Source organism: Oncorhynchus tshawytscha, linkage group LG02, assembly GCF_018296145.1.
Source record: "Oncorhynchus tshawytscha isolate Ot180627B linkage group LG02, Otsh_v2.0, whole genome shotgun sequence".
Taxonomy (NCBI): Eukaryota; Metazoa; Chordata; class Actinopteri; order Salmoniformes; family Salmonidae; genus Oncorhynchus; species Oncorhynchus tshawytscha.
Genome location: NC_056430.1, coordinates 32,825,857 through 32,852,582, shown reverse-complemented (window position 1 = coordinate 32,852,582; position 26,726 = coordinate 32,825,857). Strand labels below are relative to the sequence as shown.

At 43.8% G+C, this 26,726-nt stretch overlaps 1 protein-coding gene across 2 annotated transcripts in view; it reads right to left on the bottom strand.

Moving 5' to 3' along the window:
* The window catches only part of LOC112217612 (zinc finger protein 385A), a 79,789-nt gene that overhangs the window by 4,193 nt on the left and 48,870 nt on the right, over positions 1-26,726 (bottom strand). For both annotated transcript variants that reach the window (XM_024378034.2, XM_042296966.1), the window contains exons 3-5: positions 20,652-20,762; positions 3,852-4,011; positions 2,698-3,033 (exon numbers count right to left, since the gene is read on the bottom strand). In XM_024378034.2, the coding sequence (XP_024233802.2) occupies positions 2,698-3,033; positions 3,852-4,011; positions 20,652-20,762 (607 nt within the window). The remainder of the gene's footprint in view (positions 1-2,697; positions 3,034-3,851; positions 4,012-20,651; positions 20,763-26,726) is intronic.

Here is a 26,726-nt window from a genome sequence, read left to right as displayed (position 1 = left end):
AACAGGCTCAAATTAACCAATCACACACCATCTGTTGGAGACAGACAGGTCAAGTGGTGAATAAGATGAGCCCCTCTCCTCCATAAAGGGAGCCACCGCCCGCCAACTGGTCATTCTCGCCACTCTTCCTTGCGGAAGTTATTGCAGTCACAATAAGCTCTCTTCAGCTTGACTAAATTCCTGGTTTCCTACTTAATGTTCTCAGAACGTGACGTTTACATTGCCAAACGTAGAACCTCAGCTCCTGTTGATAGTTGAGTACCGGCCGAATGTGTTCGTTTCGAGTAGAATTCCGCCTAGCTAGCTCCACATGGCTAGTTATCGAGGCTCGGTTAGCCCTCGTCGCAAGGCTTCGGCTGCCTAAGTTAGCACACACTGTAAGCTTTTAGCTAAATTGGCTAACTAGTTGCAAAGCTAGCTAACCACACAAAGGGCTTGTTCCCGCCACAAGGCTTAAGCTAACCTGGCTAACTAGCTGCAAAGCAAGCTAACCACCCTAACAAAGGGCTAGCTCTCGTCCCAACGCTTAAGCTAACCTGGCTAGCTTGCTAAAAGGGTTGCCAACCACACCAGCATTACAACCTGCAACACAGTACTATTGCTATATTGCTATCACTTTTATCTCATCTAGTTCAAACCTACACTTACTTGTTGGTATTAACTAGAAACACCTACCAAAGTCTTAACTGCCACGGGGCTAGCTACAGCTTGCCTTAGCAGGTGTAGCTGCTAGCTAGCTAACACACCACTATCCTCACGGCTGTAGTGTTCCCACACATCCCAGCTAGCTTTAGTCTCTACTAGCTAGCTAACGCCTAACTAAAGGCCAGAGCTTACACGTTGTTTTTACAACAAGCGGCTCAACCCCCACTACTGACCCCAGCTGGGGCGAGGTTATGGATAGCCTCGATTCCCTCCCCTCACTGTCTGACTGACGACAACGCGTTGAGGGAATATGAACTAGGGGATAATGAGGAGGACAATGGGATTCATTTCATGGGTCTCCTCGACTTTGAGACGGAGATGAACAGGCGCCCCCCCCCAAGATTCCGCCCCCCAAGATGGGGGAGCTGATGAATTCCTTTTGGAGTATGGCCTCCCCAACATTTGCAAGCGAGCTGTGGCCAGACTTGATATAGACGGGCAAGCTCCTTTGTGGGGCTTATATGATGGGAAAAGACTCCCATCCAGCATATCCCCCTCTAAGCAGCTCATTCCCGCAGTCACAAATGGCCTCAGAGAGATAATGGGATAAGCCCCTTACCAGCAATATCCTGGCTAGGGTCTTCCCAAGCAATGACAATCTGGAAGAATCTGGGTTTTGCAACCTTCTCATGGTGGATCCGTCACAGGCTGACCATCTCCACCCCACACGAGGCGCTGCTAGCAGTACGGGCACTTCCCTCCCTGGACTGAACGTTTTTCTGCCTCCATTTTCCATAGGAAGTACAAAGCCTCGGCCTTATCAATCACAGCACTTAACATGACCACTTTGTTGTTGGCTTACCAGGCAAAGTTACTGGAGGATTGGAGGAAGCGACTGAATTCGGGGACCCTGAATCAGGACGGTTGGGATGAGATACAGTACTATGCATGATTATGGATCTAAACCTACGGGCCTCACGTGATGCCATCCAAGGCTGTGGTCGCGCCAGGAGCCTAGTGGTGGTGGGAGAAAGGGCACTTGACTTGTCCAGCTTAACAGGCAAAGAAAAAGCTGACCTCCTGTATGCCCCTGTGACACGCAAGGAGTTGTTCACCCCCACAGTTGCCTCCATGCGGCAGAAGTGTGACATGCAAAAGAAAAGAAGGTGAAGCCAACTTCTGTCTGCCCTGCAAACCTGGGCTCCTGTGCATGTTTCATGTGACATTGATGGAATATTCTCCCAACCCTAAGAAAACTGGAAATAGGAATGTTCTTGAAACATTCCCATGAAACAGGTCTATAACATTAATATTGTATAATCTGAGAACCTTTTAACTATGTTCTAGATAAGTTCTGCTTGACGTTGTTCACCAAAACATGCTAAAAATGTTTTCAGAATGCTAGAATGGTCTAACTAACAGAGAACTGGACACTCAAACACTAAGGGAAAATTAAATTTTTACAAACGCTCTTATCCAGAGCGACTTACAGTAGTGAGTGCATACATTTCATACTGATCCCCCTTGGGAATCAAACCCACAACCCTGGCATTTGCAAGCACCGTGCTCTACCAAGTGAACATTACGGGTAACATAAAAATGTTTTCTCTCCCTAGAATTGTTAGCTGGGCTCACACTGCTACAAATGTGGAATCTCCCCAGTGTGTTTACATAACATAGGGAAAGCCCAAATGACTACATGTGTAACTAGTTATTTGACTCTGTATACATAAAGTTTTATGAACTGTTCATCTTTAAACATAACAGCCATATTCTGGTAAGCTGGCAGTTTTATGAGGCAATTTCAGAGATCAGGGTGTTTAGAAGACATAAAATGTTGTGTTTGTAAATGCTCAAGTATCACTTTGTGTGGCTAAATTTGAGCTTACTGAAAATATAGAATTTCCTACAGGAATACTGTCGGGATAATCTGTTTCACAATAGGAAACAGTTTTCCCTCCGAGATGGCAATATCTATCTAGGCCAGAACTCCCAATGACAACACTTTATTACACATTGCGTTATCAGTTCTCTTGATGGAATGAGGCTTACCTTTATTGTGCGCCTCTAGCTGAGAGAGGGAGTTGACGGCCACTTTGCACAGTGAGCAGTAGAGCATCTTCTTGGCTTTGTCCTCCTCAGACTCCCCTGAAGAGGGGCTGGGGGCTGGGGACGCTGTGTCATGGGGGCCCACCATGGGGGTGTCCACCTGAGGGGGACCAAGGGCCGGGGGGGGGGGTGGGGTGGAGGTGGTAGACATGGGCGTACTCAGAGGGGGCAGGAGTGGGCACACAGGGAACTGCATGGGGGTGTCCGGGGTGTCTGGCACAGACATGGGGCTGGGTGTCATGGGTGAGCTGTTTGAATGTGGGTGGGGCTGGGAATCACCTGTGAACAGAACAGATAGTAATAGTAAATGGAACGTTTTCAATCATATTATGTAGATCACACAAGAATATAATAATATGACGAGGACGATAATGGTGGTCCTGCTCCTGCAGCACCAGTATAGTAGTTTGTCTGACCCTACTGGGTCAAAACTCTGCCCCAGGGGGCCACACATCTGTCTCCCCCATCTGGAGTGAGTCAGGGTAGGGGGAGACACATGGGGCATGTCAGGTTATTCAGGTTGGAGAGAGTGAAAAGAAGGTCAGTAGTACAGCACAGTACTTTTAATGTTACTCTAGGTTAACCACTGTGTGTAGCACAGGGTCATATGGCCTGCTATTTGAAGGAATGATACCTGGGAACCTGATCCTTGTCATTTATAACAGAAGCGTCTCTTAGCATCCACCTGTAACACTCTATTTTGTTTCACGCCAGACTTCTGACTAAACCAAATCAAATCAAATTTAATTTGTCACATACACATGGTTAGCAGATGTTAATACGAGTGTAGCGAAATGCTTGTGCTTCTAGTTCCGACAATGCAGTAATAATCCAACAAGTAATCTAACAATTCCAACAAAAAAAACTACTGTCTTATACACAGTGTAAGGGGATAAAGAATATGTACATAAAGATATATGAATGAGTGATGGTACAGCTGTCCCTGACTGAAACATCTGTGTGTGTGTTTCGGTTATGTCTCTGTGTGGGTTAACAGACAGACAGACAGACAGACACATATACACACGCACACAAAAACATACAAACGCACACACATGCACACATGTGCATGAGTGTGCGATATAGAGCACACGCACCCTGTTTGCTGGTGTCAGGGTCTGGGCTGGATGGTGAGGGGCCTGGTGGAGTGGGGGGAGCGGCCGGCTTGTCACCCTCCTTGGGGCGAGTCTTGGAGGTCTCGATGCCCTTTACCCTCCGAGCGTGCCGGTTCCCCTTATAGTGGGCCTCTGCTTGGCTCTGAGAATAGAACAAGGGGGAGGAGATGGCATGATATTTCACATCATAATCCACATACAGTAGGTACTAATGTTCATACACTTCATAGCAAATTCATATACTGTTGCTGAGAAGCTTGAACTTGCCTCTCTGATGCTGAGGCCAAATACCTGAGCAAAATGCTAATCTGATATCTGTGTATATTGGGGAACAAATGATAGCCAATCTGTAACAGATGACATAATTCGCTCACCCCAATAGCAGCCTTAGCATGGCTATGGGACACCACTCACACCCTTGCTGTCATTTTCACACTGTGGTTGTGTCCTAAGCCCTATTTTACTGTTTAGTACAATATCTGTCATCCACAGGCTTATTTATTGAGACCCAGTGATGTCAGTGGAGTGAACTCTAGCCACAGTGTTGACTGGACATCTCTCAATAGATGGCTTTAGGCTGTCACATAAGCCCTGTGCTGTCCCTGCTCGGTACCTGCCTGTCCCTACTCTGTACCTTCCTGTCCCTGTGGCTGGCTGGCTGGCTGCCTGGCTAGAGCACTCTTCAGCAGTTCAGCAGATCAATTATGCCTTTATCTGCCATTCCTTTATCACTGATATCCCCAATGTCTGCTCTGCCTGTCGCTGTCCTTAGAGCTGAAGTTTTTATAACTGTCCTCCCTCAAAACAAAATAGCACAGCACACAGCAGCTGAGCAGCACACACTCTCTGTAGTTTGTCGTCAATGTGAGAACTATTTCAATGTTCTATAAAACAAATGTACAATCAACATGTTGGATTAGAATGTTATGAAGGGGCAATCTACAGTTGCTCATTTTTTGAGTTATAAATTAAGCATATGTAACCATTGATTCTAGAATAATGCAACTTGTAAATGCCTCAAGCTTAGTTCAACTGTCAAAACCCATCAGAACTCAAAATATACAGTGCCTTCGGAAAGTATTCAGACCCCTTGACTTTTTCCACATTACAGCCTTATTCTAAAATATATATATATTTTAAATGTCCCTCATCAATCTACACACAATACCCCATAATGACAAAGCAAAAACAGGTTTGGAAAATTCTGCCAATTTACTAAATGTAGTATGGAAATACTACATTTACTTGAGTATTTGGACCCTTTACTCAGTACTTTGTTGAAGCAGCTTTGGCAGCGATTATAGCATTGACTCTTCTTGGGGATGATGCTACAAGCTTGGCACAACTGTATTTGGGAAGTTTCTAACCATTCTTCTCTGCAGATCCTCTCAAGCTCTGACAGGTTGGATGGGGAGTGTTGCTGTACAGCTATTTTTAGGTTTCTCCAGAGATATTCGATCAGGTTGGCTGTGTGCTTAGGGTTGTTGTCCTGTTGGAAGGTGAACCTTCGCCCAAATCTGAGGTCCTGGGTGCTCTGGAGGAGGTTTTCCACAAGGATCTCCCTTTGTACTTCGCTCCGTTCATCTTTGCCTCGACCCTGACTAGTCTCCCAATCCCTGCCTCTGATAAACATCCCCAAAGCATGATGCAGCCACCACCATGCTTCACCTTAGGATGGTGCCAGGTTTCCTCCAGACTTGACGCTTGGCATTCATGCAAAATACTTCAATCTTAGTTTCATCAGACCAGATAATCTTGTTTCTCCAAGCGGGCTCTCATGTGCCTTCTACTGAGGAGTGGCTTCCATCTGGAAACTCTACCATAAAGGCCTGAATGGTGGAGTGCGGCAGGGATGGTTGTCCATCTGGGAAGGTTCTCCCATCTCCACAGAGGAACTCTGGAGCTCTGTCAGAGTGACCATCGGGTTCTTGGTCACCTCCCTGACCAAGGCCATTCTCTGTTTGGCAGAGTGGCTAGCTCTAGGAAGAGTCTTGGTGGTTCCAAACTTCTTTCATTTAAGAATGATGGAGGCCACTGTGTTCTCGGTGACCTTCCCCAGATCTGTGCCTTGACAAAATCCTGTCTCGGAGCTCTACGGACAATTCCTTCAACCTCATGGCTTGGTTTTTGCTCTGACATTCACTGTCAACTGTGGGCCTTACATAGACAGGTGTGTGCCTTTCCAAATCATGCCCAATCAATTTAATTTACTTCAGGTGGATTCCAATCAAGTTGTAGAAACATCTCAAGGATGATCAATGGAAACAGGGTGCACCAGAGCTCAATTCCGAGTCTCATAGCAAAGGGTCTGAATGCTTATGTAAATAAGGTATTTCTGTTTGTTTTTTGTAATACATTTGCGAAAAAAAATAGTGTTTTTGCTTTGTCATTATGGGATATTGTGTGTGTATTGATCAGGAACAACATTTATTTAATCAATTGTAGAATAAGGCTGAAAGTAACAAAATGTGGAAAAAGTGAATGGGTCTGAATACTTTCCAAATGCACTGTAGATACATGTATCTGTTATGCATATGGCAATGTATACTGAACAGAAATATAAATATAAAATATAACATTTTTACTGAGTTTCAGTTCATATAAGGAAATCAGTCAATTGAAATAAATTCATTAGGCCCTAATCTATGGACTTCACATGACTGGGCAGGGGTGCAGTCATGGGTGGGCCTGGGAACGCATAGGCCCACCCACTTTGGAGCCAGGCACACCCACTGGGGAACCAGGCCCAGCCAATCAGAATGAGTTTTTCCCCACAGAAGGGCTTTATTACAGACAGAAATACTCCTCAGTTTCAAGTCAGCTTGTCTGGGTGGCTGGTTTCTGGCATCCCGCCGGTGAAGAAGCCGGATGTGGAGGTCTTGGGCTGGCATGGTTACACATGGTCTGCGGTTGTGAGGCTGGTTGGACGTACTGTCAAATTCTCTAAAACGAGTTTGCAGGCGGCTTATGGTAGAGAAATTAACATTAAATTCTCTGGACATTCCTGCAGTCAGCATGTCAATTTTACGCTCCCTCAAAACTTGAGACATCTGTGACATTGTTTTGTGTGACAAAATTGCACATTTTAGAGTGGCCTTTCATTGTCCCCAGCACAAGGTGCACCTGTGTAATGATCATGCTGTTTAATCCGTTTTTTGATATGCCACACCTGTCAAGTGGATGGATTATCTTGTCAAATGTATGTAGTTCTGTCCTTGAGCTGTTCCTGTCTAATGATGTTCTGAATTCTGTAATTCTGTATTATGTTTCATGTTTTGTGTGGACCCCAGGAAGAGTAGCTGCTGCTTTTGCAACAGCTAATGGGAATCCTAATAAAATACTAAATACCAAATACCAAAGGAGAAATATTCACAAACAGGGATGTAAACAAATTTGGGCACAATTTGAGAGAAATAAGCTTTTTGTGAGCAGGGAACATTTCTGGGATACTTTATTTCAGCTGATTAAACATGGGACCAACTGTCATGTCCTGACCATAGAGCCTTTTTATTCTCTATTTTGTTAGGTCGGGGTGTGACTAGGGGGGTGTTCCTATGTTGGCCTGGTATGGTTCCCAATCAGAGGCAGCTGTTTATCATTGTCTCTGATTGGGGATCATATTTAGGCAGCCATTTCCCCACTGTGTTTTGTTGTATCTTGTTTCTGTGTAGTTGCCTGTGAGCACTGCATTCGCGGCACGTTTCGTTTGCTGTTCATTGTTTTTGTATGTTTCACAAATTAAGATGTGGAACCCAGATCAAGCTGAACAGTGGTCCGAGTATATTTCCAACGACGATCATGACAGAAGATCCCACCACACCAGGACCAAACAGCGTGCCAAGGAGGAGATGGCATCCTTGGCTTGGGAGGAGATCGAGGAGAAAATATACTGGACTTGGGACGAAATCTTGGCAGGGCATGAAAGCCTGCCATGGAAGCAGACTCAAGGAGAGAAGGGAGGACAGCGATGACGCCGGGGTTCGCGGCCACAAGGAAAGCACAAAAAACAGCACAAATGTATTTTGGGGGGGGCACACGGGGGTGTCGGGGGAGCCGAGGAATGAGCCAGATACCGCCAGGGAGTCGAATGAGGAACTCGACGAATGATTCCAGAGAGGATCTCAAGGGTACTGACCATACTCAAGGACATGAACGAGACCCAATGTATACATGGTGCAATGCTGAGCACCCTAATGTGGTAGCGAGATGGTAACACAGCAGCAGCACATCCCGAGGGGGCTGATTTCCCTATGAATACTTCCAGAACATGGAGGCGATCGAGCATAAGTTACTCGACATCGCTTTCCTGAATGGAGTGGTAGGCAGGGTTGGGGTCAATTCCGTTTCAATTCAGGAAGTAAACTGATTTTCCAATTTCATCTCATAGGAGGCAATGACATAAAAAAAATATAATGAATTTGAATATCAGTTTACTTTCGAAATTAATTGAATTAAAAAGTAATTGACCCCAACCCTGGTGGTAGGTAATATTAAAGGGATATTTTACTCAAACTCTCTTTTAGCATGTTGTTTATTAGTTCTCTGTTAATACAATCCCAAAAACCTTACATGTTAGTAGTCACATTTTTAAGAGAGCACATTCAGTACAGAGCAAAAAGTGTGATGGTGCAAATTATTAAGCTATAGACGAAGCAACCAGACACATGATTTGATTTCTCAAGAACAACGCATTGGTCATCCAGTACCATTTTTAATTAAAAGGCTTGATGATGAGTTGTTTTGTTGAATAAGTGTGTGTGTTAAGGTCAAAACTAAAAAGTGCACCCTGTTGGGTCCCCAGGACCAGGAAACACTGCTGTACTGAATGTGCTCTATCTTGAAAACTTGACTGTTGACATGCACATTTTTTGGAATTGTATTATTGATTTAGGATGATTTGGACACGAAACAAGAAAAATACTAATGTTTTATCATTGACTTGCATTGAACCAATGTGTAATTTGGTTGAACTATCCCTTTAATTGGAGTTCCTGCAGTGCATTTGATGTGCTATAAATACACTTTTTAATTTGAAAGAAAACCATGCTTTTGTCATCCTCTTAAGGATACACCCCTTTATTTCAATGTGCGCCTAAAATGACATACCCAAATCTAACTGCCTGTAGCTCAGGCCCTGAAGCAAGGATATGCATTTTCTTGATACCATTTGAAAGGAAACACTTTGATGTTTGTGGAAATGTGAAAGGAATGTAGGATAATATAACACAATAGATCTGGTAAAAAATAATACAAAGAAAGAAAAAAGTTATTTTGTATTTGTTTTGTACCATCATCTTTGAAATGCAAGAGAAAGGCAATAATGTATTATTCCAGCCCAGGTTCAGTTTAGATTTTGGCCACTAGTTGGCAGTAGTGTATGTGCACAGTTTTAGACTGATTCAATGAACCATTGTATTCCTGTTCAAAATTGTGCACTCTCCTCAAACAATAGCATGGAATTATTTCACTGTAATAGCTACTGTAAATTGGAACGTGCAGTTAGATTAACAAGAATTTAAACTTTCTGCCAATATCAGATATGTCTATGTCCTGTGAAATGTTCTTGTTACTTACAACCTCATGCTAATCGCATTAGTCTACGCTTGCTCAACCGTCCCGTGGAAGGGACACTGATCCCGAAGAAGTCTTAAGAAAGCAGCTTGGGCAGCAACATCTGGGCCCCACAGGGAAATGTTGACTGGGTGAACCTACAGGTTGTGGTGAAAACATTTGCACAGGAGGACTTCAGGAAGACTTCAGGAGATAAGGGAAGTCTCTCAAGTTGGATTTAATTTGGTTTAATTTAATTTACCTCAAATATTTTGTGTAGGCAATTAGCCAAACAAAACCTGCTGATTTATACAATAAATATTGGCTGAATTTATCCTCAAGCCGACTAGTACTTATATCCTCACGTTTATAAAAAGCAGCTAAAATACAGTATATTGCTATAGATCAGTGGTTCCCAACATTTTTATAGTCCCGTACCCCTTCAAACATTCAACCTCCAGCTGCGGACCCCCTCTAGCACCAGGGTCAGCACACTCTCAAATGTTGTTGTTTGCCATCATTGTAAGTCTGCCACACACACACACACACACACACACTATACGATACATTTATTAAACATAAGAATAAGTGTGAGTTTTTGTCACAACCCGGCTCGTGGGAAGTGACAAAGAGCTCTTATAGGACCAGGGCACAACTAATAATGTAATAATACTCAATAATTTATTTATTTAACCATCTTACATATAAAACCTTATTTGTTCATTGAAAATTGTGAATAACTCACCACAGGTTAATGAGAAGGGTGTGCTTGAAAGGATGCACATAGATCTGCAATATTGGGTTGTATTGGAGAGCGTTTCAGTCTTAAATCCTTTTCCACACACAGTATGTGCCTGTATTTAGTTTTCATGCTAGTTAGGGCCGAGAATCCACTCTCACATAGGTACATTGTTGCAAAGGGCATCAGTGTCTTAACAGCACGATTTGCCAAGGCAGGAAACTCTGAGTGCAGCCCAATCCAGAAATCTGGCATTGGATTCTGATTCAATAAAAATTTCACAGACGGGCTTGTTGCAATTTCGATGAGGCTCTCTTGTTTAGATATCGGTAAGTAGACTGGAGGTAAGGCATGAAAGGGATACGGAATCCAGTTGTTTGTGTCATCCGTTTCGGGAAGTATCTGCGTAATTGTGCACCCAACTCACTCAGGGGCTTCGCTATATCACATTTGACATTGTCCGTAAGCTTGAGTTCATTTGCACACAAAAAAATCATACAATGATGGAAAGACCTGTGTTTTGTCCTTGTTAATACAGACAGAGAAGAGCTCCAACTTCTTAATCATAGCCTGAATTATGTCCCGCACATTGAATATAGTTGCGGAGAGTCCCTGTAATCCTAGATCCAGATCATTCAGGCGAGAAAAAACATCACCCAGATAGGCCTGTCGTGTGAGAAACTCGACATCATGCAAGCGGTCAGACTGTTTTACTATCACAGACTGGAACATGTTCCGGGATTCTTCCGATGGCATTGAGGAGTACACCACATGTCACTGGCTTTATCAATAAGTGCATCAAGGATGTCGTCCTCACAGTGATTGTATGTACATACCCCAACCAGAAGCCATGGATTACAGTCAACATTCACACTGAGCTAAATGGCAGATCTGCCGCTTTCAAGGTGCGGGACTCTAACCCGGAAGCTTAGAGAAGAAATCCTGCTATGCCTTGCGACGAACCATCAAACAGGCAAATCGTCAATACAAGGCTAAGATTGAATCATACTACACCGGCTCCGGCGCTCGTCTTATATGGCAAGGCTTGCAAACTATTACAGACTACAAAGGGAAGCACAACCGCGAGCTGCCCAGTGACACAAGCCTACTAGACAAGCTAAATCACTTCTATGCTAGCTTCGAGGCAAGCAACACTGAGGCATGCATGAGAGCATCAGCTGTTCCGGACGACTGCATGATCACCCTCTCCATTGCCGTCTTGAGTAAGACCTTTAAACAGGTCATCATTCACAAGGCTGCGGGGCCAGACGGATCACCAGGATGTGTGCTCTGGGCATGTGCTGACCAACTGGCAGGTGTCTTCACTGACATTTTCAACATGTCCCTGATTGAGTCTGTAATACCAACATGTTTCAAGCAGACCACCATAGTCCCTGTGCCCAAGAACACAAAGGCAACCTGCCTAAATGACTACTGACCAGTAGCACTCACGTCCGTAGCCATAAAGTGTTGAAAGGCTGGTCATGGTTCACATCAACACCAATTTGCATACCGCCCAAACAAATCCACAGATTATGCCATTTCTATTGCTCAGCGTTCAACACCATAGTACCCTCAAAGCTCATCACTTAGCTAAGGATCCTGGGACTAAACACCTCCCTCTGCAACTGGATACTGGACCTCCTGATGGGCCGCCCCCAGGTGGTGAGGGTAGCTAGCAACACACCTGCCACGCTGATCCTCAACGCTGGAGCCCCCCAGGGGTGCGTGCTCAGTCCAATCCTGTACTCCCTGTTCACCCACGACTGCACAGTCAGGCATGACTCCAACACCATCATTATGTTTGCAGACGACACAACAGTGGTAGGCCTGATCACCGACAACGACGAGACAGCCTATAGGGAGGAGGTCAGAGACCTGGCCGGGTGGTGCCAGAATAACAACCTATCCCTCAATGTAACCAAGACTAATGAGATTATTGTGGACTACAGGAAAAGGAGGACCGAGCACGCCCCCATTCTCATCGATGGGGCTGTAGTGGAGCAGGTTGAGAGTTTCAAGTTCCTTGGTGTCCACATCAACAACAAACTAGAATGGTCCAAACATACCAAAACAGTTGTGAAGAGGGCACAACAAAGCCTATTCCCCCTCAGGAAACTAAAAAGATTAGACATGGGTCCTGAGATCCTCAATAGGTTCTACAGCTGCAACATCGAGAGCATCCTGACTAGTTGCATCACTGCCCGGTACGGCAATTGCTTGGCCTCCGACCGCAAGGCACTACAGAGGGTAGTGCATACGGCCCAGTACATCACTGGGGCTAAGCTGCCTGCCATCCAGGACCTCTACACCAGGCCGTGTCAGAGGAAGGCCCTAAAAATTGTCAAAGACACCAGCCACCCCAGTCATAGACTGTTCTCTTTACTACCACATGGCAAGCTGTACCGGAGGGCCAAGTCTAGGACAAAAAGGCTTTTCAACAGTTTTTACCCCCAAGCCATACGACTCCTGAACAGGTAATCAAATCGCTACCCGGACTATTTGCATTGTGTGTGTGTCCCAACCCCTCTTTTTACGCTGCTGCTACTCTCTGTTTATCATATATGCACAATCACTTTAACTATACATTCATGTACATATGTACATACTACCTCAATTGGCCCAACCAACCAGTGCTCCTGCACATTGGCTAACCGGGCTATCTGCATTGTGTCCCTCCACCTGTCACCCGCCAACCCCTCTTTACGCTACTGCTACTCTCTATTCATCATATATGCATAGTCACTTTAACCATATCTACATGTACATACTACCTCAATCAGCCTGACTAACCAGTGTCTGTATGTAGCCTCGCTACTTTTATAGCCTTGCTACTGTATATAGCCTCGCTACTGTTTTTCACTGTCTTTTTACTGTTTTTATTGGTTAGAGCTTGTAAGTAAGCATTTCACTGTAAGGTCTGCACCTGTTGTATTCAGCGCACGTGACAAATAAACTTTGATTTGATTTGAAGTGAAAATGATGGTCAGTAAAGAAAATGTTAAGCTTTTCTCTCAATTCAAAAGAAAGTGTCAATACTTTGCCCCTTGATAACCAGCATACTTCCTTCTGTATGTTGTAAAAGCGTTACATGGTCGCTGCCCATATCATTGCATAGTGCAGAAAATACACGAGAGTTCAGGGGCCTTTCTTTAACAAAGTTAACCATTTTCACTGTACTGTCCAAAACGTCTTTCAAGCTGTCAGGCATTCCCTTGGCAGCAAGAGCCTCTCGGTGGATGCTGCAGTGTACCCAAATGGCTTTGGAAGCAACTGCTTGCACGCGCGTTACCACTCCACTATGTCTCCCTGTCATGGCTTTTGCACCATCAGTACAGATACCAACATGAGCCACATTAATGTGACTGGATGTTAATTATTTGACTAGGCTACCGGTATTTGACATTGTGTTGTTATTTCGCTGAACACTAGATGGTTTAATCTTATTTTTGGCAGTGAAACAAGGCTACTCAGGTGAGAGAAAACAACTCACCCAAATGTATAGCACCTTTAAATATACTGTATATATAAATGTTTGAACATTTTTATTTGGCGTACCCCCGACGGCATTGCGCATTTGGGAATACCTGCTATAGATAGTACACTGCATAATGAAACAATCCCTAGTAAGCTAGTGTTTTGAGGGTGGACTGATTGTATTATTTGTCATTAATAGACTGGGAGAGAGCGTGAGGACAGCTCATTTAAGTAAAAAAATATATTTATTTAACTAGTCAAATCAGTTAAGAACAATTTCTTATTTATAATGACTGCCTACCCCGGACCAATTGTGTGCCGCTCTATGGGACTCCCAATCACAGCCGGATGTGATACAGGGACTGTAGTGATGCCTCTTACACTGAGATGCAGTGCCTTAGACCGCTGCACCACATGTCATTCAGGTTCAGGTAGCCTATACAGGACAGTTGTATATTTAAAAAAATTGGGAGCTGATTAGTATGCTGTTGCATCGGAAATAAATGTTACAATCTGCAATCTGTAATTACATTATTATCACCATGAAATGTTAGGCTTAACATGAGAAAATTAAGACCAATTATTCCTACCAATAAACATGTATCCATTAGCTAAAGCAAAGCCATACAGGCCCTGGCACTACAAAAAAACACATTGATTCGATAGGCATGCAGCCACGTAGACATGTCGCAATTTCAGCACCATGAACAACGATCGGTAGTCGATACTTTGTGAGTGGCTATCTGGCTGACACATTCGATTTTATTTCATTTTAGAGGGGGTGTAGACAGCTACAAGGCTATAAAGAGAGCTGGGTCTTGGAGGCACTGGGGGGGGTGGGGTGTTATCAACAAGGCTAGAGAGCTGCTGGGACATGTCAGGGATGCCTCCCTAAGCCCCAGGCAGTATTTACTGATGACAGGGGTATACATAGAGCCCCAGTCCTGATTGGCGATGACAGAGATGCACATATAGCCCTTCGTGTGTAAGCCAATCTTATTTAGGCTCCTGCTCCCCAAAACCCACAGATTAGAGATGGAGGGTTGTAAAGACGGCACTCAGCAACAGCTATGTGCTCTAAAGAGACAGACAGAGAGAAACACTTGATGCTCTCTCTCCACTTTCTCCATCATTGCAGCTCTCTTTCAGATTATAAACCCCTTATCTCTCTTGCATTCTCTCTCTTGCATTCTCTCTCTCTCCTTTGCTCTCTTTGATGGTCCTCTCTGAGGGAAAGCTTTGCTTCTGAAGCTCTGTTCCTGACCCAGTGTTTGGGTCTTGTGGGATCAATGAAGGTCAGCTATCAATTACAACAGAGCAGAGTTGACAACAGAGAGGGGAGACGGACAGGGAGACATGAAGAGGGGACAGAGCAGAGAAAGTCAAGAAAGAGACTAGAAGGAAGGAGGAAAGAGAAATATTTAGGGTCATTGAAGTCATGGGAAGAACTGAACAGTTATAAAATAGTACATGATGTTTGGAATAGGCTGAGAAGGGTTATGAAAAGAGAGTATGAAAAGTAGGATTTAAGATGAATGAGGGAATAAGAAGCATGGGAAAGATTTAGAAGAGAAAATGAGAACGAGATAATTTCCCTGAAATCCTTTTCTCTCTGAGCAGGATGGGGCTTTGATGTTTTATCTATAAAGCAACAAAGGCAGAGGAATCAGAGAGAACTGGTCTAGCAGCCAGATCTACTATACAGCCTACAGGCAACATGATGGAGGACAGAGGGGGTGGGAGGGGAGAGAAGAGGGAGGATGAGGGACAGAGAGAAATGCAGAGGAGACAGAGACACATGAAGTACGCCAGAGAGAAAGAGAGATGGAGAGACATGAAGATTTATGAAGAGGCAGAACAAGGAGAAAAAAGCAGCCACTGGGCAAAAACTGGTTGAATCAATGTTGTTTCCATGTCAATTCAACCAATAAATGAAATGTGTTGACATTGAATCAACATGGAAAATTGATTGGATTTGAAAAAGTAATCACCAATAAGGGAATTTTGTATTTTTTTCTCCCAACTTTTAACCTAAATCCAAATTGATTTCACGTTAGTTGACAACTCAACCGAATGTAAATTCACACTAGACGTTGAACTGATGTCTGTACCCAGTGGGTAGGATCTATTTTAGGGACTGAGAGTGACAAGAATGAAAGGGAAAGGGGGGATAACTAGTCAGTTGTACAACTGAATGCCTTCAACTGAAATGTGTCTTCTGCATTTAACCTAATCCTCGGTTCCTGGCCCAACACTTTAACCACTAGGCTACCTGAGGAGGAGGGGGGGAAGAGAGAGAGAGAGAGAGAGGGAGAGAGAGAGAGAGAGGGAGAGAGAGAGAAGGAGAGAGAGAGGGAGAGAGAGAGAGAGAGAGAGGGAAAAGAGAGAGCGAGAGAGAAAAAGAGAGAGAAAAAGAGAGAGAACAGGTTCCAGCTTTGTGGTGCTGCAGTGGTGACGATGGCCAATGCAGCACAGTCAAGATGCGTGTGACGTCAGTCTTGCAGCAGAGAGAGCCGGGGCTGAAAGCTGACAGCCTAATCTGTCCTCTGTGGCTGGTGGCTGCTTTGAATGAATTGCAATTCCATAATTACCCGATGTGGCCGTACATTACATTACTGTTGGCAGACAGTGTGATACGCTTGCCTCCGCATTGCGCATATTAATCAATCCAGATATTTTGGTTTGTGTTCAGCTTCAGCCTTTAATTGACTCTAATTTAGCAAATTCTTAAGTTTTATGGCCAGTATTGAGTGACAGAAAATGCAGTCCAGGGTGTTTTTTCACTTTGTTCCCCAATTTTTGTGAACTCAGTGCAGTTCGCTTAATTTTTTGTCCAGTGTGAACACTCCAAAGGAACTCAGACCCTTCAAAAGAGCCCCCGAAGTGAACCAAAATGAGACCATCTCAAGAGGTCTGAGTTCGGTTCGCTTGAATTCCGCAGTCTGGTTCCCTTTTTTAGGGTAATGTGAACACAAAGCTACCCAGGTTTGCTTGTCATTATTCCTGCACCACACACTAGACTACTGCAACACTGTTTCACCTGCCATAAACCCTCGAACATTGGTGCCACAATAGAGAGAAGATGCTGGTGTGCAGGTTTGCTGAAAAAACGGGTGCTGTTTTTGGTTAGGCCTATTGATTATCAATTGTCAAGGATGCACAGAAATGACAAAATGTGTGGAGTTTTTAGTTCAGATTGTTTCTTTGCAATATGTGATCTATAGGCTAAGATAACTTTATAAGCTGTTTATTTGATTGTAGGGTTTGAATAGTGTGAGCCAAATTTGGTGAGAATCACAACATATGGTACAAAATCAATTCTAGCTCTTTTGATTACAGCATTATTTAAAATGCAGTTATTCTTCTGCTATTTATTCTGTTACCAATAATATTTACATGTTAATTGTATCTTCTGATTACAATTACTATGTCTCACCTTTAATTAAATGCAATCTATTAGCTTACAACATGTAAGTCGGACCTAGCTGTCCGATAACATATTCTGATGGAATGGCTTGTCCTGCACTTTGTAAAAACCCAGAGTGCATTGAGGGAATGTTAGAAAAAGATCTTGGTTCCTTTCTAAACATAGCAATGTGAACACAAAGCGGACTCTGGCAAAAGAGTTGAGTCCTCATTCAAAGGCAAGGGCACTGTGATTACAAAGAGATTTTTATTTTTTACCCCACAGTTCACTTTAAAGAAGACTGAGATCGGTTCTTTTAAAGAGGACTATATGTTAAAATGCCCTAAGTGAGAGTGCTGACTGTACTTTATTTTGAATATTTATAGAAACTAGTCTTACCGTTTATAGCATTAGGAAAGTATAGAAAGTATGATCTAGTGTCTAACCATGCTTTTGAAATGCAGTAGTGCTGCATGAAGAGCACCTCAGGTACTGAGAGCAGTGACACCTAACCAACCATAGAGGTCGACCATGTGAGAGGAGGTCCACGGGAGTGGGGTTAGAGCAGTGACACCTAACCAACCATAGAGGTCGACCATGTGAGAGGAGGTCCACGGGAGTGGGGTTAGAGCAGTGACACCTAACCAACCATAGAGGTCGATCATGTGAGAGGAGGTCCACGGGAGTGGGGTTAGAGCAGTGACACCTAACCAACCATAGAGGTCGACCATGTGAGAGGAGGTCCACGGGAGTGGGGTTAGAGCAGTGACACCTAACCAACCATAGAGGTCGACCATGTGAGAGGAGGTCCACGGGAGTGGGGTTAGAGCAGTGACACCTAACCAACCATAGAGGTCGACCATGTGAGAGGAGGTCCACGGGAGTGAGGTTAGAGCAGTGACACCTAACCAACCATAGAGGTCGTCCATGTGAGAGGAGGTCCACGGGAGTGGGGTTATAGCAGTGACACCTAACCAACCATAGAGGTAGACCATGTGAGAGGAGGTCCACGGGAGTGGGGTTAGAGCAGTGACACCTAACCAAGCATAGAGGTCGACCATGTGAGAGGAGGTCCTCGGGAGTGGGATTAGAGCAGTGACACCTAACCAACCATAGAGGTCGACCATGTGAGAGGAGGTCTACGGGAGTGGGGTTAGAGCAGTGACAGCTAACCAACCATAGAGGTCGACCATGTGAGAGGAGGTCCACGGGAGTGGGGTTAGAGCAGTGACACCTAACCAACCATAGAGGTCGACCATGTGAGAGGAGGTCCACGGGAGTGAGGTTAGAGCAGTGACACCTAACCAACCATAGAGGTCGACCATGTGAGAGGAGGTCCACGGGAGTGAGGTTAGAGCAGTGACACCTAACCAACCATAGAGGTCGACCATGTGAGAGGAGGTCCACGGGAGTGGGGTTAGAGCAGTGACACCTAACCAACCATAGAGGTCGACCATGTGAGAGGAGGTCCACGGGAGTGGGGTTAGAGCAGTGACACCTAACCAACCATAGAGGTCGACCATGTGAGAGGAGGTCCACGGGAGTGGGGTTAGAGCAGGTAGATAGATATCATTAAGACCCCCCGCTTCCCCTCCCACAGGATCAGGTCAAGAGACCCTCCCCACAGTGGTGCAGCTGTTATGGAGTCTGAGAAGCCCCTGTCTCTGCATCCACCACCCACGGCCTTTCCCAAAAAGTATTTAGTGCTTTATTCGTTGGCATGCGTCAATATTTGTTGCCATGCTTGTGTGTACAAACTTGTGTTTGGCTTAGAGGTGACAGCAGCAGCCATAAACACTGGATTTCCCTGAGCAAGAGACTTTTATGTTTAGGCGATATATCCATCACTCATGCTATTGTGGACCAATGTACCCTGGGCTGTACTCTATATACCCATTGTGAAACACCACAAAAAACATGTAATATTGCACAACAATAATGTTGTATATACACAGTGAACATTATAAACCAAGGTCTCTATTCAATCCATATCACCGAAACTCACAGTAAACTCTGCATATGTCGGCTCAATCGGAAATGACCTTTAAATTCCTATTGTGAAATCTGTAACGTTTCAGCGATATGGATTGTATAGATCCCCAAATTGCCTAAGCCTCCCACAGTGAAATAGTTGTACTCAATGCAGTCCAAGGTTATTTTAGTAAAATAAATCTGAAACAAAAACAAAATTAATATAGACCATTTCTTTTGACTGAAATAATTAATAAACCCATTTGAAAAACAAAAATATGGTATCTTTGACACCAAAACAAACTCAAATAAACCAAAAAATAAATAAAAAACGTATAGAAAAACAGAAAACTATAATAACCTTTATGCAGTCTATGGCAGGAAAACAGTTATTACTACTTAATAATCATCTTAAGGGGAAGGGGTATATAAAGAGAAAATCAGGCGTTTGACTCAGCCTCAGATATGACCATATCTCCACATCTGTTTACAGTAAGTTTGTGTTGTAATACACACACAGAAGCAAGGTGAGAGGATCATATAGAAAGGAAGAGGAGGCGACATTTATATGTGGTTACAGTACAATACACATAAAGACATGCAATCAAACTGAGCAGTGGATAATGTGAGGGCTTCACATTCAATTGTTTACAGAGCTGAGAGCTTCTGTCTTCATGACTGTAACGTTTCAGAAGGCAGTCAGTGTCAAAAGCACCTATCATCTGTCAGACCCCCCTCTCTCTATTGGAATGTGTGCAGAACCATCCAAGATCCTAATCACTTTTTCATGCCGATGGAACAGACAGCTCAGAGTAATCCCACAAGGGCCACACACACACACACACACACACACACACACACACACACACACACACACACACACACACACACACACACACACACACACACACACACACACACACCATGGTTGTATCATGCTAATTAGCCCAGCCCTGGAGCCAAAGAACTGTTGTGGATGTATATCTTATGATTGATTTGTTTTTCAACTGTGAAAGTATCAGTAAACACCACTGGCAGATTTATGGGGACACTTAAACCCCCCCTTCAATTGAACCACTTCAGTCTTTAGTTATGCTCCCTCAGTCATCCTATTTTGGGGTTGGTGCCCTGTCCCAAGACTGATATGCTGGAATGTGCTTTGTGTAATTCACCCTCACTTACCCTTCACAAGCCCTCTATCATGACCCTCCCCATGATGCACTGTTCTATTTTTTTCTATCCGATCAGAAGCACTCGGCCGGCCGTTGTTCTAGTGTGTTTCCTCTCTAAGACATCCCCACAGTTACTCACTCACCCCATCCAACCTTAACATCTCAGGCCCCTGGTCTCTTGTTCCCTAGCCCCCCAGAACACAGTTGCATAATATTCATAACTCCTTTCTGGGAAGTGCAAGCAAAATGTAAGATAAGCAGGGCTGCCCAAAGGCTAAAAGTGGAGCCTAGAAATCACAGACACAGTTCTGACCTGACACCTGCTCCAGCAGTACAGTCAATCACTGACATTACGTCAGGCTTTGATGTAGTCCATAGATGGATGTGTGGAATACTAAGATAGAAGGACTGGTAAATATGTGGATGGAGGGATGGATAGATGAATGGATAGTGCCTTTCTGGCTTACCTCTGAGTTGAAGCGGATCTGGCAGACGTTGCAGGAGATGATGGGTCGTTTGGTCTTCATCATGGGGGGGCCGAAGGTGTGGTTCATCACTGCCTTCTGTACCGGGTCCATCTGGAGGGAAAGGGGAGGGGGGGGCAGAGGGGAGAGGGATTATATAGAAAATCTAATTACTCTGAGTAGGGGAGCAGATAAACATATTAGGTTACTGTGCCATGGTGGTGGGCTGGTAGCAGAGTTAGGCTATCTTATGAAACATTTTGAGTAAAGCCCCTATTGCAGGAAAATTGGTAGAGAGAGCGAGAGAGAGAGAGAGAGAGAGAGAGAGAGAGAGAGAGAGAGGGGGGTGAATGAATGAAAAGGAGAGCGAGTTAGAGAAAGGGAGAGAGCCTTGATTGATAATGACAGGAGAGTGTGTTTTTGTTCAACAGCAGCTGCTGGACCTGTCTGTGACTTGGGTCTTGGGTGGGCCCCAATTACAGACAGCGGGCCCTGATTACAGACTCCCCATCCTACATAAATTATCACTTTGTTTTCGGGCTTTCGTGTACCATTGGAGGCTCCTCAGAGGGGTTGGCGGGTGGTGGGACACAATGCAGATAGCCCGGAGCACTAGTTGGTCGGGCCAATTGAAGGGAAAAGGTGAGAGAGGAGGGGAGCACATACAGTAGATGCGGGAAGTAATACAATTTTTCTTAAATGGAAGCAAACTAAACAAAACAGAGATAAACATACCTGAATTCGTCCAATATTCGTCCAATAGAAACTCTTGTTTGCAACTGTTGGACTAATAATTACACCCTAGATCAGCTAGATACAGGCAACAGTGTGCAAGGCGGCATTGAATGTATCACTGTCTGTTCATGTTTCACATTTTTTTCTCGACCTCTGTGCACCTACATTGCAACCTGTAGGCTCGGATGTAGCAACCTCATGATGGGTATAGGGAACATTCAAGAATCATGTAGTAGCCTAAACCTATCGCGTTGAACTGGGTGAATGGAAAAGGGATGACAGTCATCCAATATAATGTAATAGAATTAAGGCCATGTTCATGAAAAGTAAAAATAGTCCTCCCTCATCTTAAATATCATTGAAGGTCCCCAAGAACACAGTGGCCGCCATCATTCGTAAAGGTCAGGGAGCTTACCAAGAACCCGATGGTCACTCTCACAGCACTCCAGAGTTCTTCTGTAGAGATGGGAGAACCTTCCAGAAGGACAACCATCTCTGCAGCCCTCCACCAATCAGGCCTTTATGGTAGAGTGACCAGACAGAAGCCACACCTCAGTAAAAGGCACATGAAAGCCTGCTTAGAGTTTGCCAAAACGCACCTAAAAACTCAATAAAATGCAAATTAATTACTTAAAAATCATACAATGTGATTTTCTGGATTTTTGTTTTAGATTCCGTCTCTCACAGTTGAAGTGTACCTATGATATTAATTACAGACCTCTACATGCTTTGTAAGTATGAAAACCTGCTAAATTGGCAGTGTATCAAATACTTGTTCTCCCCACTGTATGTATATATATATATATATATATATATATATATATATATATATATATATATATATATATATATATACAAATATATATACACAAATATAGTACATGACCAAAAGAATGTGGACACTTGCTCGTCGAATCATGGGCACCTATATATATATATACTGTGGCAAGAAAATCATGTCAACCCTTTGGAATTACCTGGATTTCTGCATAAATTGGTCATCACATTTGATCTGATCTTCATCTAAGTAACAGCAATTGACAAACATAGTGTACTTAAATTAATAACACACACATTATTGAATTTTTCTTGTCTTTATTGAATACATAACTTAAACATTCACAGTGTAGGTTGGAAAAGGTATGTGTACCCCTAGGCTAATGACTCCAAAAGCTAATTGAGAAGTCAGCTAACCTGGAGTCCAATCAATGAGACGAGATTGGAGATGCCTTTCCCTATAAAAAACACTCACAAAATATGACTATGACTAATATGAATCATTGCCTGATGTGAACCATGCCTCGAACAAAAGAGATCTCAGAAGACATAAGTTTAAGAATTGTTGACTTGCATAAAGCTAGAATGGGTTACAAAAGTATCTCTAAAAGTCTTGATGTTCATCAGTCCATGGTAAGACCAGTTGTCTATAAATGGAGAAAGTTCAGCACTGCTGCTACTCTCCCTAGGAGTGGCCATCCTGAAAAGATGACTGCAAGAGCACAGTGCAGAATGCTCAATGAGGTTAAGAAGAATCCTAGAGTGTCAGCTAAAGACTTACAGAAATCTCTGGAACAAGCTAACATCTCTGTTGACGAGTCTACGATACGTAAAACACTAAACAAGAATGGTGTTCATGGGAGGACACCACAGAAGATGCCACTGGTGTCCAAAATAAACATTGCTGCACGTCTGAAGTTTGCAAAAATGCAACTGTATGTTCCACAGCACTACTGGCAAAATATTCTGTGAACAGATGAAACTACAGTTGAGTTGTTTGGAAGGAACACGCAACACTATCTGTGGAGAAAAGAAGGCACAGCACACCAACATCAAAACCTCATCCCAACTGTAAAGTTTGGTGTAGGGAGCATCATGGTTTGAGGCTGCTTTGCTGCCTCAGGGCCTCGGCAGCTTGCTATCATCGACGGAAAATGAATTCCCAAGTTTATCAAGACATTTTGCAGGAGAATGTAAGGCTATCTGTACGCCAATTGAAGAACAACAGAAGTTGGGTGATGCAACAGGACAACGACCCAAAACACAGAAGTAAATCAACAACAGAATGGCTTCAACAGAAGAAAATACGCCTTCTGGAGTGGCCCAGTCAGAGTCCTGACCTCAACACGATTGAGATGATGTGGCATGACGAAAAGAGAGCAGTTCACACCAGACATCCCAAGAATACTGCTGAACTGAAACAGTATTGTAAAGAGGAATGGTCCAAAAATCCTCCTGACCGTTGTGCAGGTCTGATCCACAACTACAGAAAACATTTGCTTGAGGTTAAGGAGGGTCAACCAGTTATTAAATCCAGGGGTTCACATACTTTTTCCACCCTGCACTGTGAATGTTTACACGGTGTGTTCAATAAAGACATGAAAATGTCAATTTTTTTGTGTTTTATTAGTTTAAGCAGACTGTGTTTGTCTATTGTTGTGACCTAGATGAAGATCAGATCAAATTTTACTACCAATTTATACATAAATCCAGGTATTTCCAAAGGGTTCACATACTTTTCCCACACCCTAGATGGAAGACCCCAGCAAGACCCCCCAGCTTGGGTTCTGGCCACTCTGCTAGGTAACCACAACCCAGGCTGGGTGTTTCTACACTCTGCAGCCAAAAGCACGTTGGGGTTTTACTCAACTTCTAATCACTGACTGCTGCTGTGAAATTACGCTGCAAAATGAGAGTCTATTTTCACGTTCAACTTCCAAACACCAGGCAAAGGTGTAATTATACTCCCATATGTAAGTGGTTTAATAACAGTTCCTGGCTATATTTATACTCCTCATCTTTAACCTGGAGTTTTCTTTGTTCCCTTAATCACAACGCACTTCAGTGCTCACTCTCCCTCTCCCTTTACCTCTCTCTCTCTCTCTTTCCCTTCTCTCTCTCCTGATGTGTTATAAGGATAAACAATTCCAGAGCCCCCCACCTACCACTTCCCACCAACCCAACCACCCACCTGAAGTGCGCCAAGTGTCTCTGAGGGGCCAAAGACCCCTCAGAGACACCAATACTCCTTAGCCGGCCCACAAGAATGGAATGGTCTACCGTGTCAAAAGCTTTGGCAAAGTCAATAAAAATAGAAGCACATCATTGCTTAGAATCAACGGCAATGGTGACATCAGTTAGGACCTTTAAGGTTGCAGTGACACATCCATAACCTGAGCAGAAAGCAGATTGCGAACCAGAGAGAATACTATAGACATCAAGAAATCCACTCAGTTGATTATTTGACAAGTTTTTCCAACACTTCTGATAAACAGGGCAAAACATAAATTGGCCTATAACAGTTAGGATCAGCTTGATTTCCCCCTATAAATAAAGGATGCACCGTGGCTGCATTCCAAGCAATGGGAACCTCCCCAGAGAGGAGATACAGGTTAAAAAGGTCAGAGATAGACTTGGCGATGATAGGGGCTGCAACCTAAAGAAGATAGTACCTAAACCATCTGACCCACTTCATTAATCCTGACTTAATGAAGTGGTGATTAAACAGCACAGCCATGTGCTCCTTGTCAGTACCAACCACATCATCAACATTAATGGACTTGGGCAGCTGTGAGGAGGAGGGTTTATTCTCCAGGTCTTCAACCATTTTCCAGAACTTCTTGGGGTTAGGCCCACAGAGAGAGAACTGCTCCTTAAAGTAACTAACTTTGGCCTTCCGGGTAGCTTGAGTGCACTTATTTCTCATTTGCCTGAACGAGAGCCAGTCAGTCTGAGTATGCGTGTGCTGAGCCATTCGCCAAATGGAATTCTTGAGGTGGAGTAACTCTGTCAGATCACAATATCAAAAAATAAGGTCCAAGTGTCTTTGACAGATGGGATCAAGCTGATTCTTTACCAATTTACAGAGGCCAGGTCATGAAGGAAGGCTTGCTCATTAAAGTTTTTTAGCAAGCGTCTATGACAAATCAGGACAGGTCATTTCACTGAGCAGCCATTACAAACACAGGCTGTAAAACAGTGATCACTAAGGTCAGAAAATTACAGAAAACACCAGACTGATACCTATCAGGATTTTTGTGAGGATAACATCAAGGATTGTAGCCTTTTCTGGGTGTTCGGAGTCATACCTTGTGGGATTGGTAATAATCTGAGAAAGAATTAGATTCAGACTTAGTGTAAGGGGCCCGGGGAGAGCTTAGGGCAGGTGAGGCCGGTGCTGATGGTGGACAATAACACCCAGCAACAGTCAATAAAGAGTTATTTGAAAGTTTAATGCTTAAAACCAGCTAATCAAATTGTTTGGGGACAGATTTTGTGGAGACATTCGAGCACTGAAGGGGTTCCTTGGAAAGATTGCCACTCCACCACCTTTGGAAGATATGTCTTGCCAAAAAAGGTTATTACCAGAAAGGTTCATATCAGTGTTCAAAACACTCTTTCTTAACCACGTTTCAGTAATGACCAGCACATCTGGATTGGAGCTGTGAACCCACATCTCCAATAGATACATTTTATGTTATAAGCTTCTAGTGTTAACGTGCAGAAAACCAAGGCTTTTACGAGAGCAGAAATCAGTGAAACAGATATCAGAGCACAAATCAGAATTGGGGCTAGCAACAGTAGATGGGCTAGGGTGTATATGCACATTTCCAGATATCATCAGCAGTAATACAATCAGGGCACGGCAGAGGACTGGGAGAACTCTGCAGTGTTGATTTTTTATGACATTTGAATGTGCATCAGATGGCAACAAGATCATATTGTAGAGCAATTTCATCAGGTAACATGAATACAAAGCCGGAGAGAGGTAGTTAGAATAGGACGGGAGGCCAAGAGTCCGTGTAACCAATAGAGAGTCAGAGTCCCGTGTTTGGGAACAAACATATTCTGTCCCATGGTTGGGTAAACAAGCAAGTTCATAGTCAACAAAGCACGCAGGTGTCATGAGGCAAATAGCATAAAGCACAAGAAAAAAATATGATGACTTGGGGCTAATCGTTGTAAGTTCAAAGAGTCACTCGCCCCAACAAGATAACTTGAGAGAGTAGCTCTCTATGAGTCCAGTAGGCTATAAAAGTCTGAGATAAAATAACGAAATAAATAAATAGTAGGCCTATAGTAGTTAATTAAAGTTTCTGAGTAAGCTCGCATAATAAGCTTCACAAGTTAATTAGCCTGTCACACCCTGACCATAGTTTGCTTTGTATGTTTCTATGTTTTGTTTGGTCAGGGTGTGATCTGAGTGGGCATTCTATGTTGTGTGTCTAGTTTGTCTGTTTCTGTGTTTGGCCTGATATGGTTCTCAATCAGAGGCAGGTGTTAGTCATTGTCTCTGATTGGGAACCATATTTAGGTCGCCTGTTTGGTGTTGGGTGTTGTGGGTGA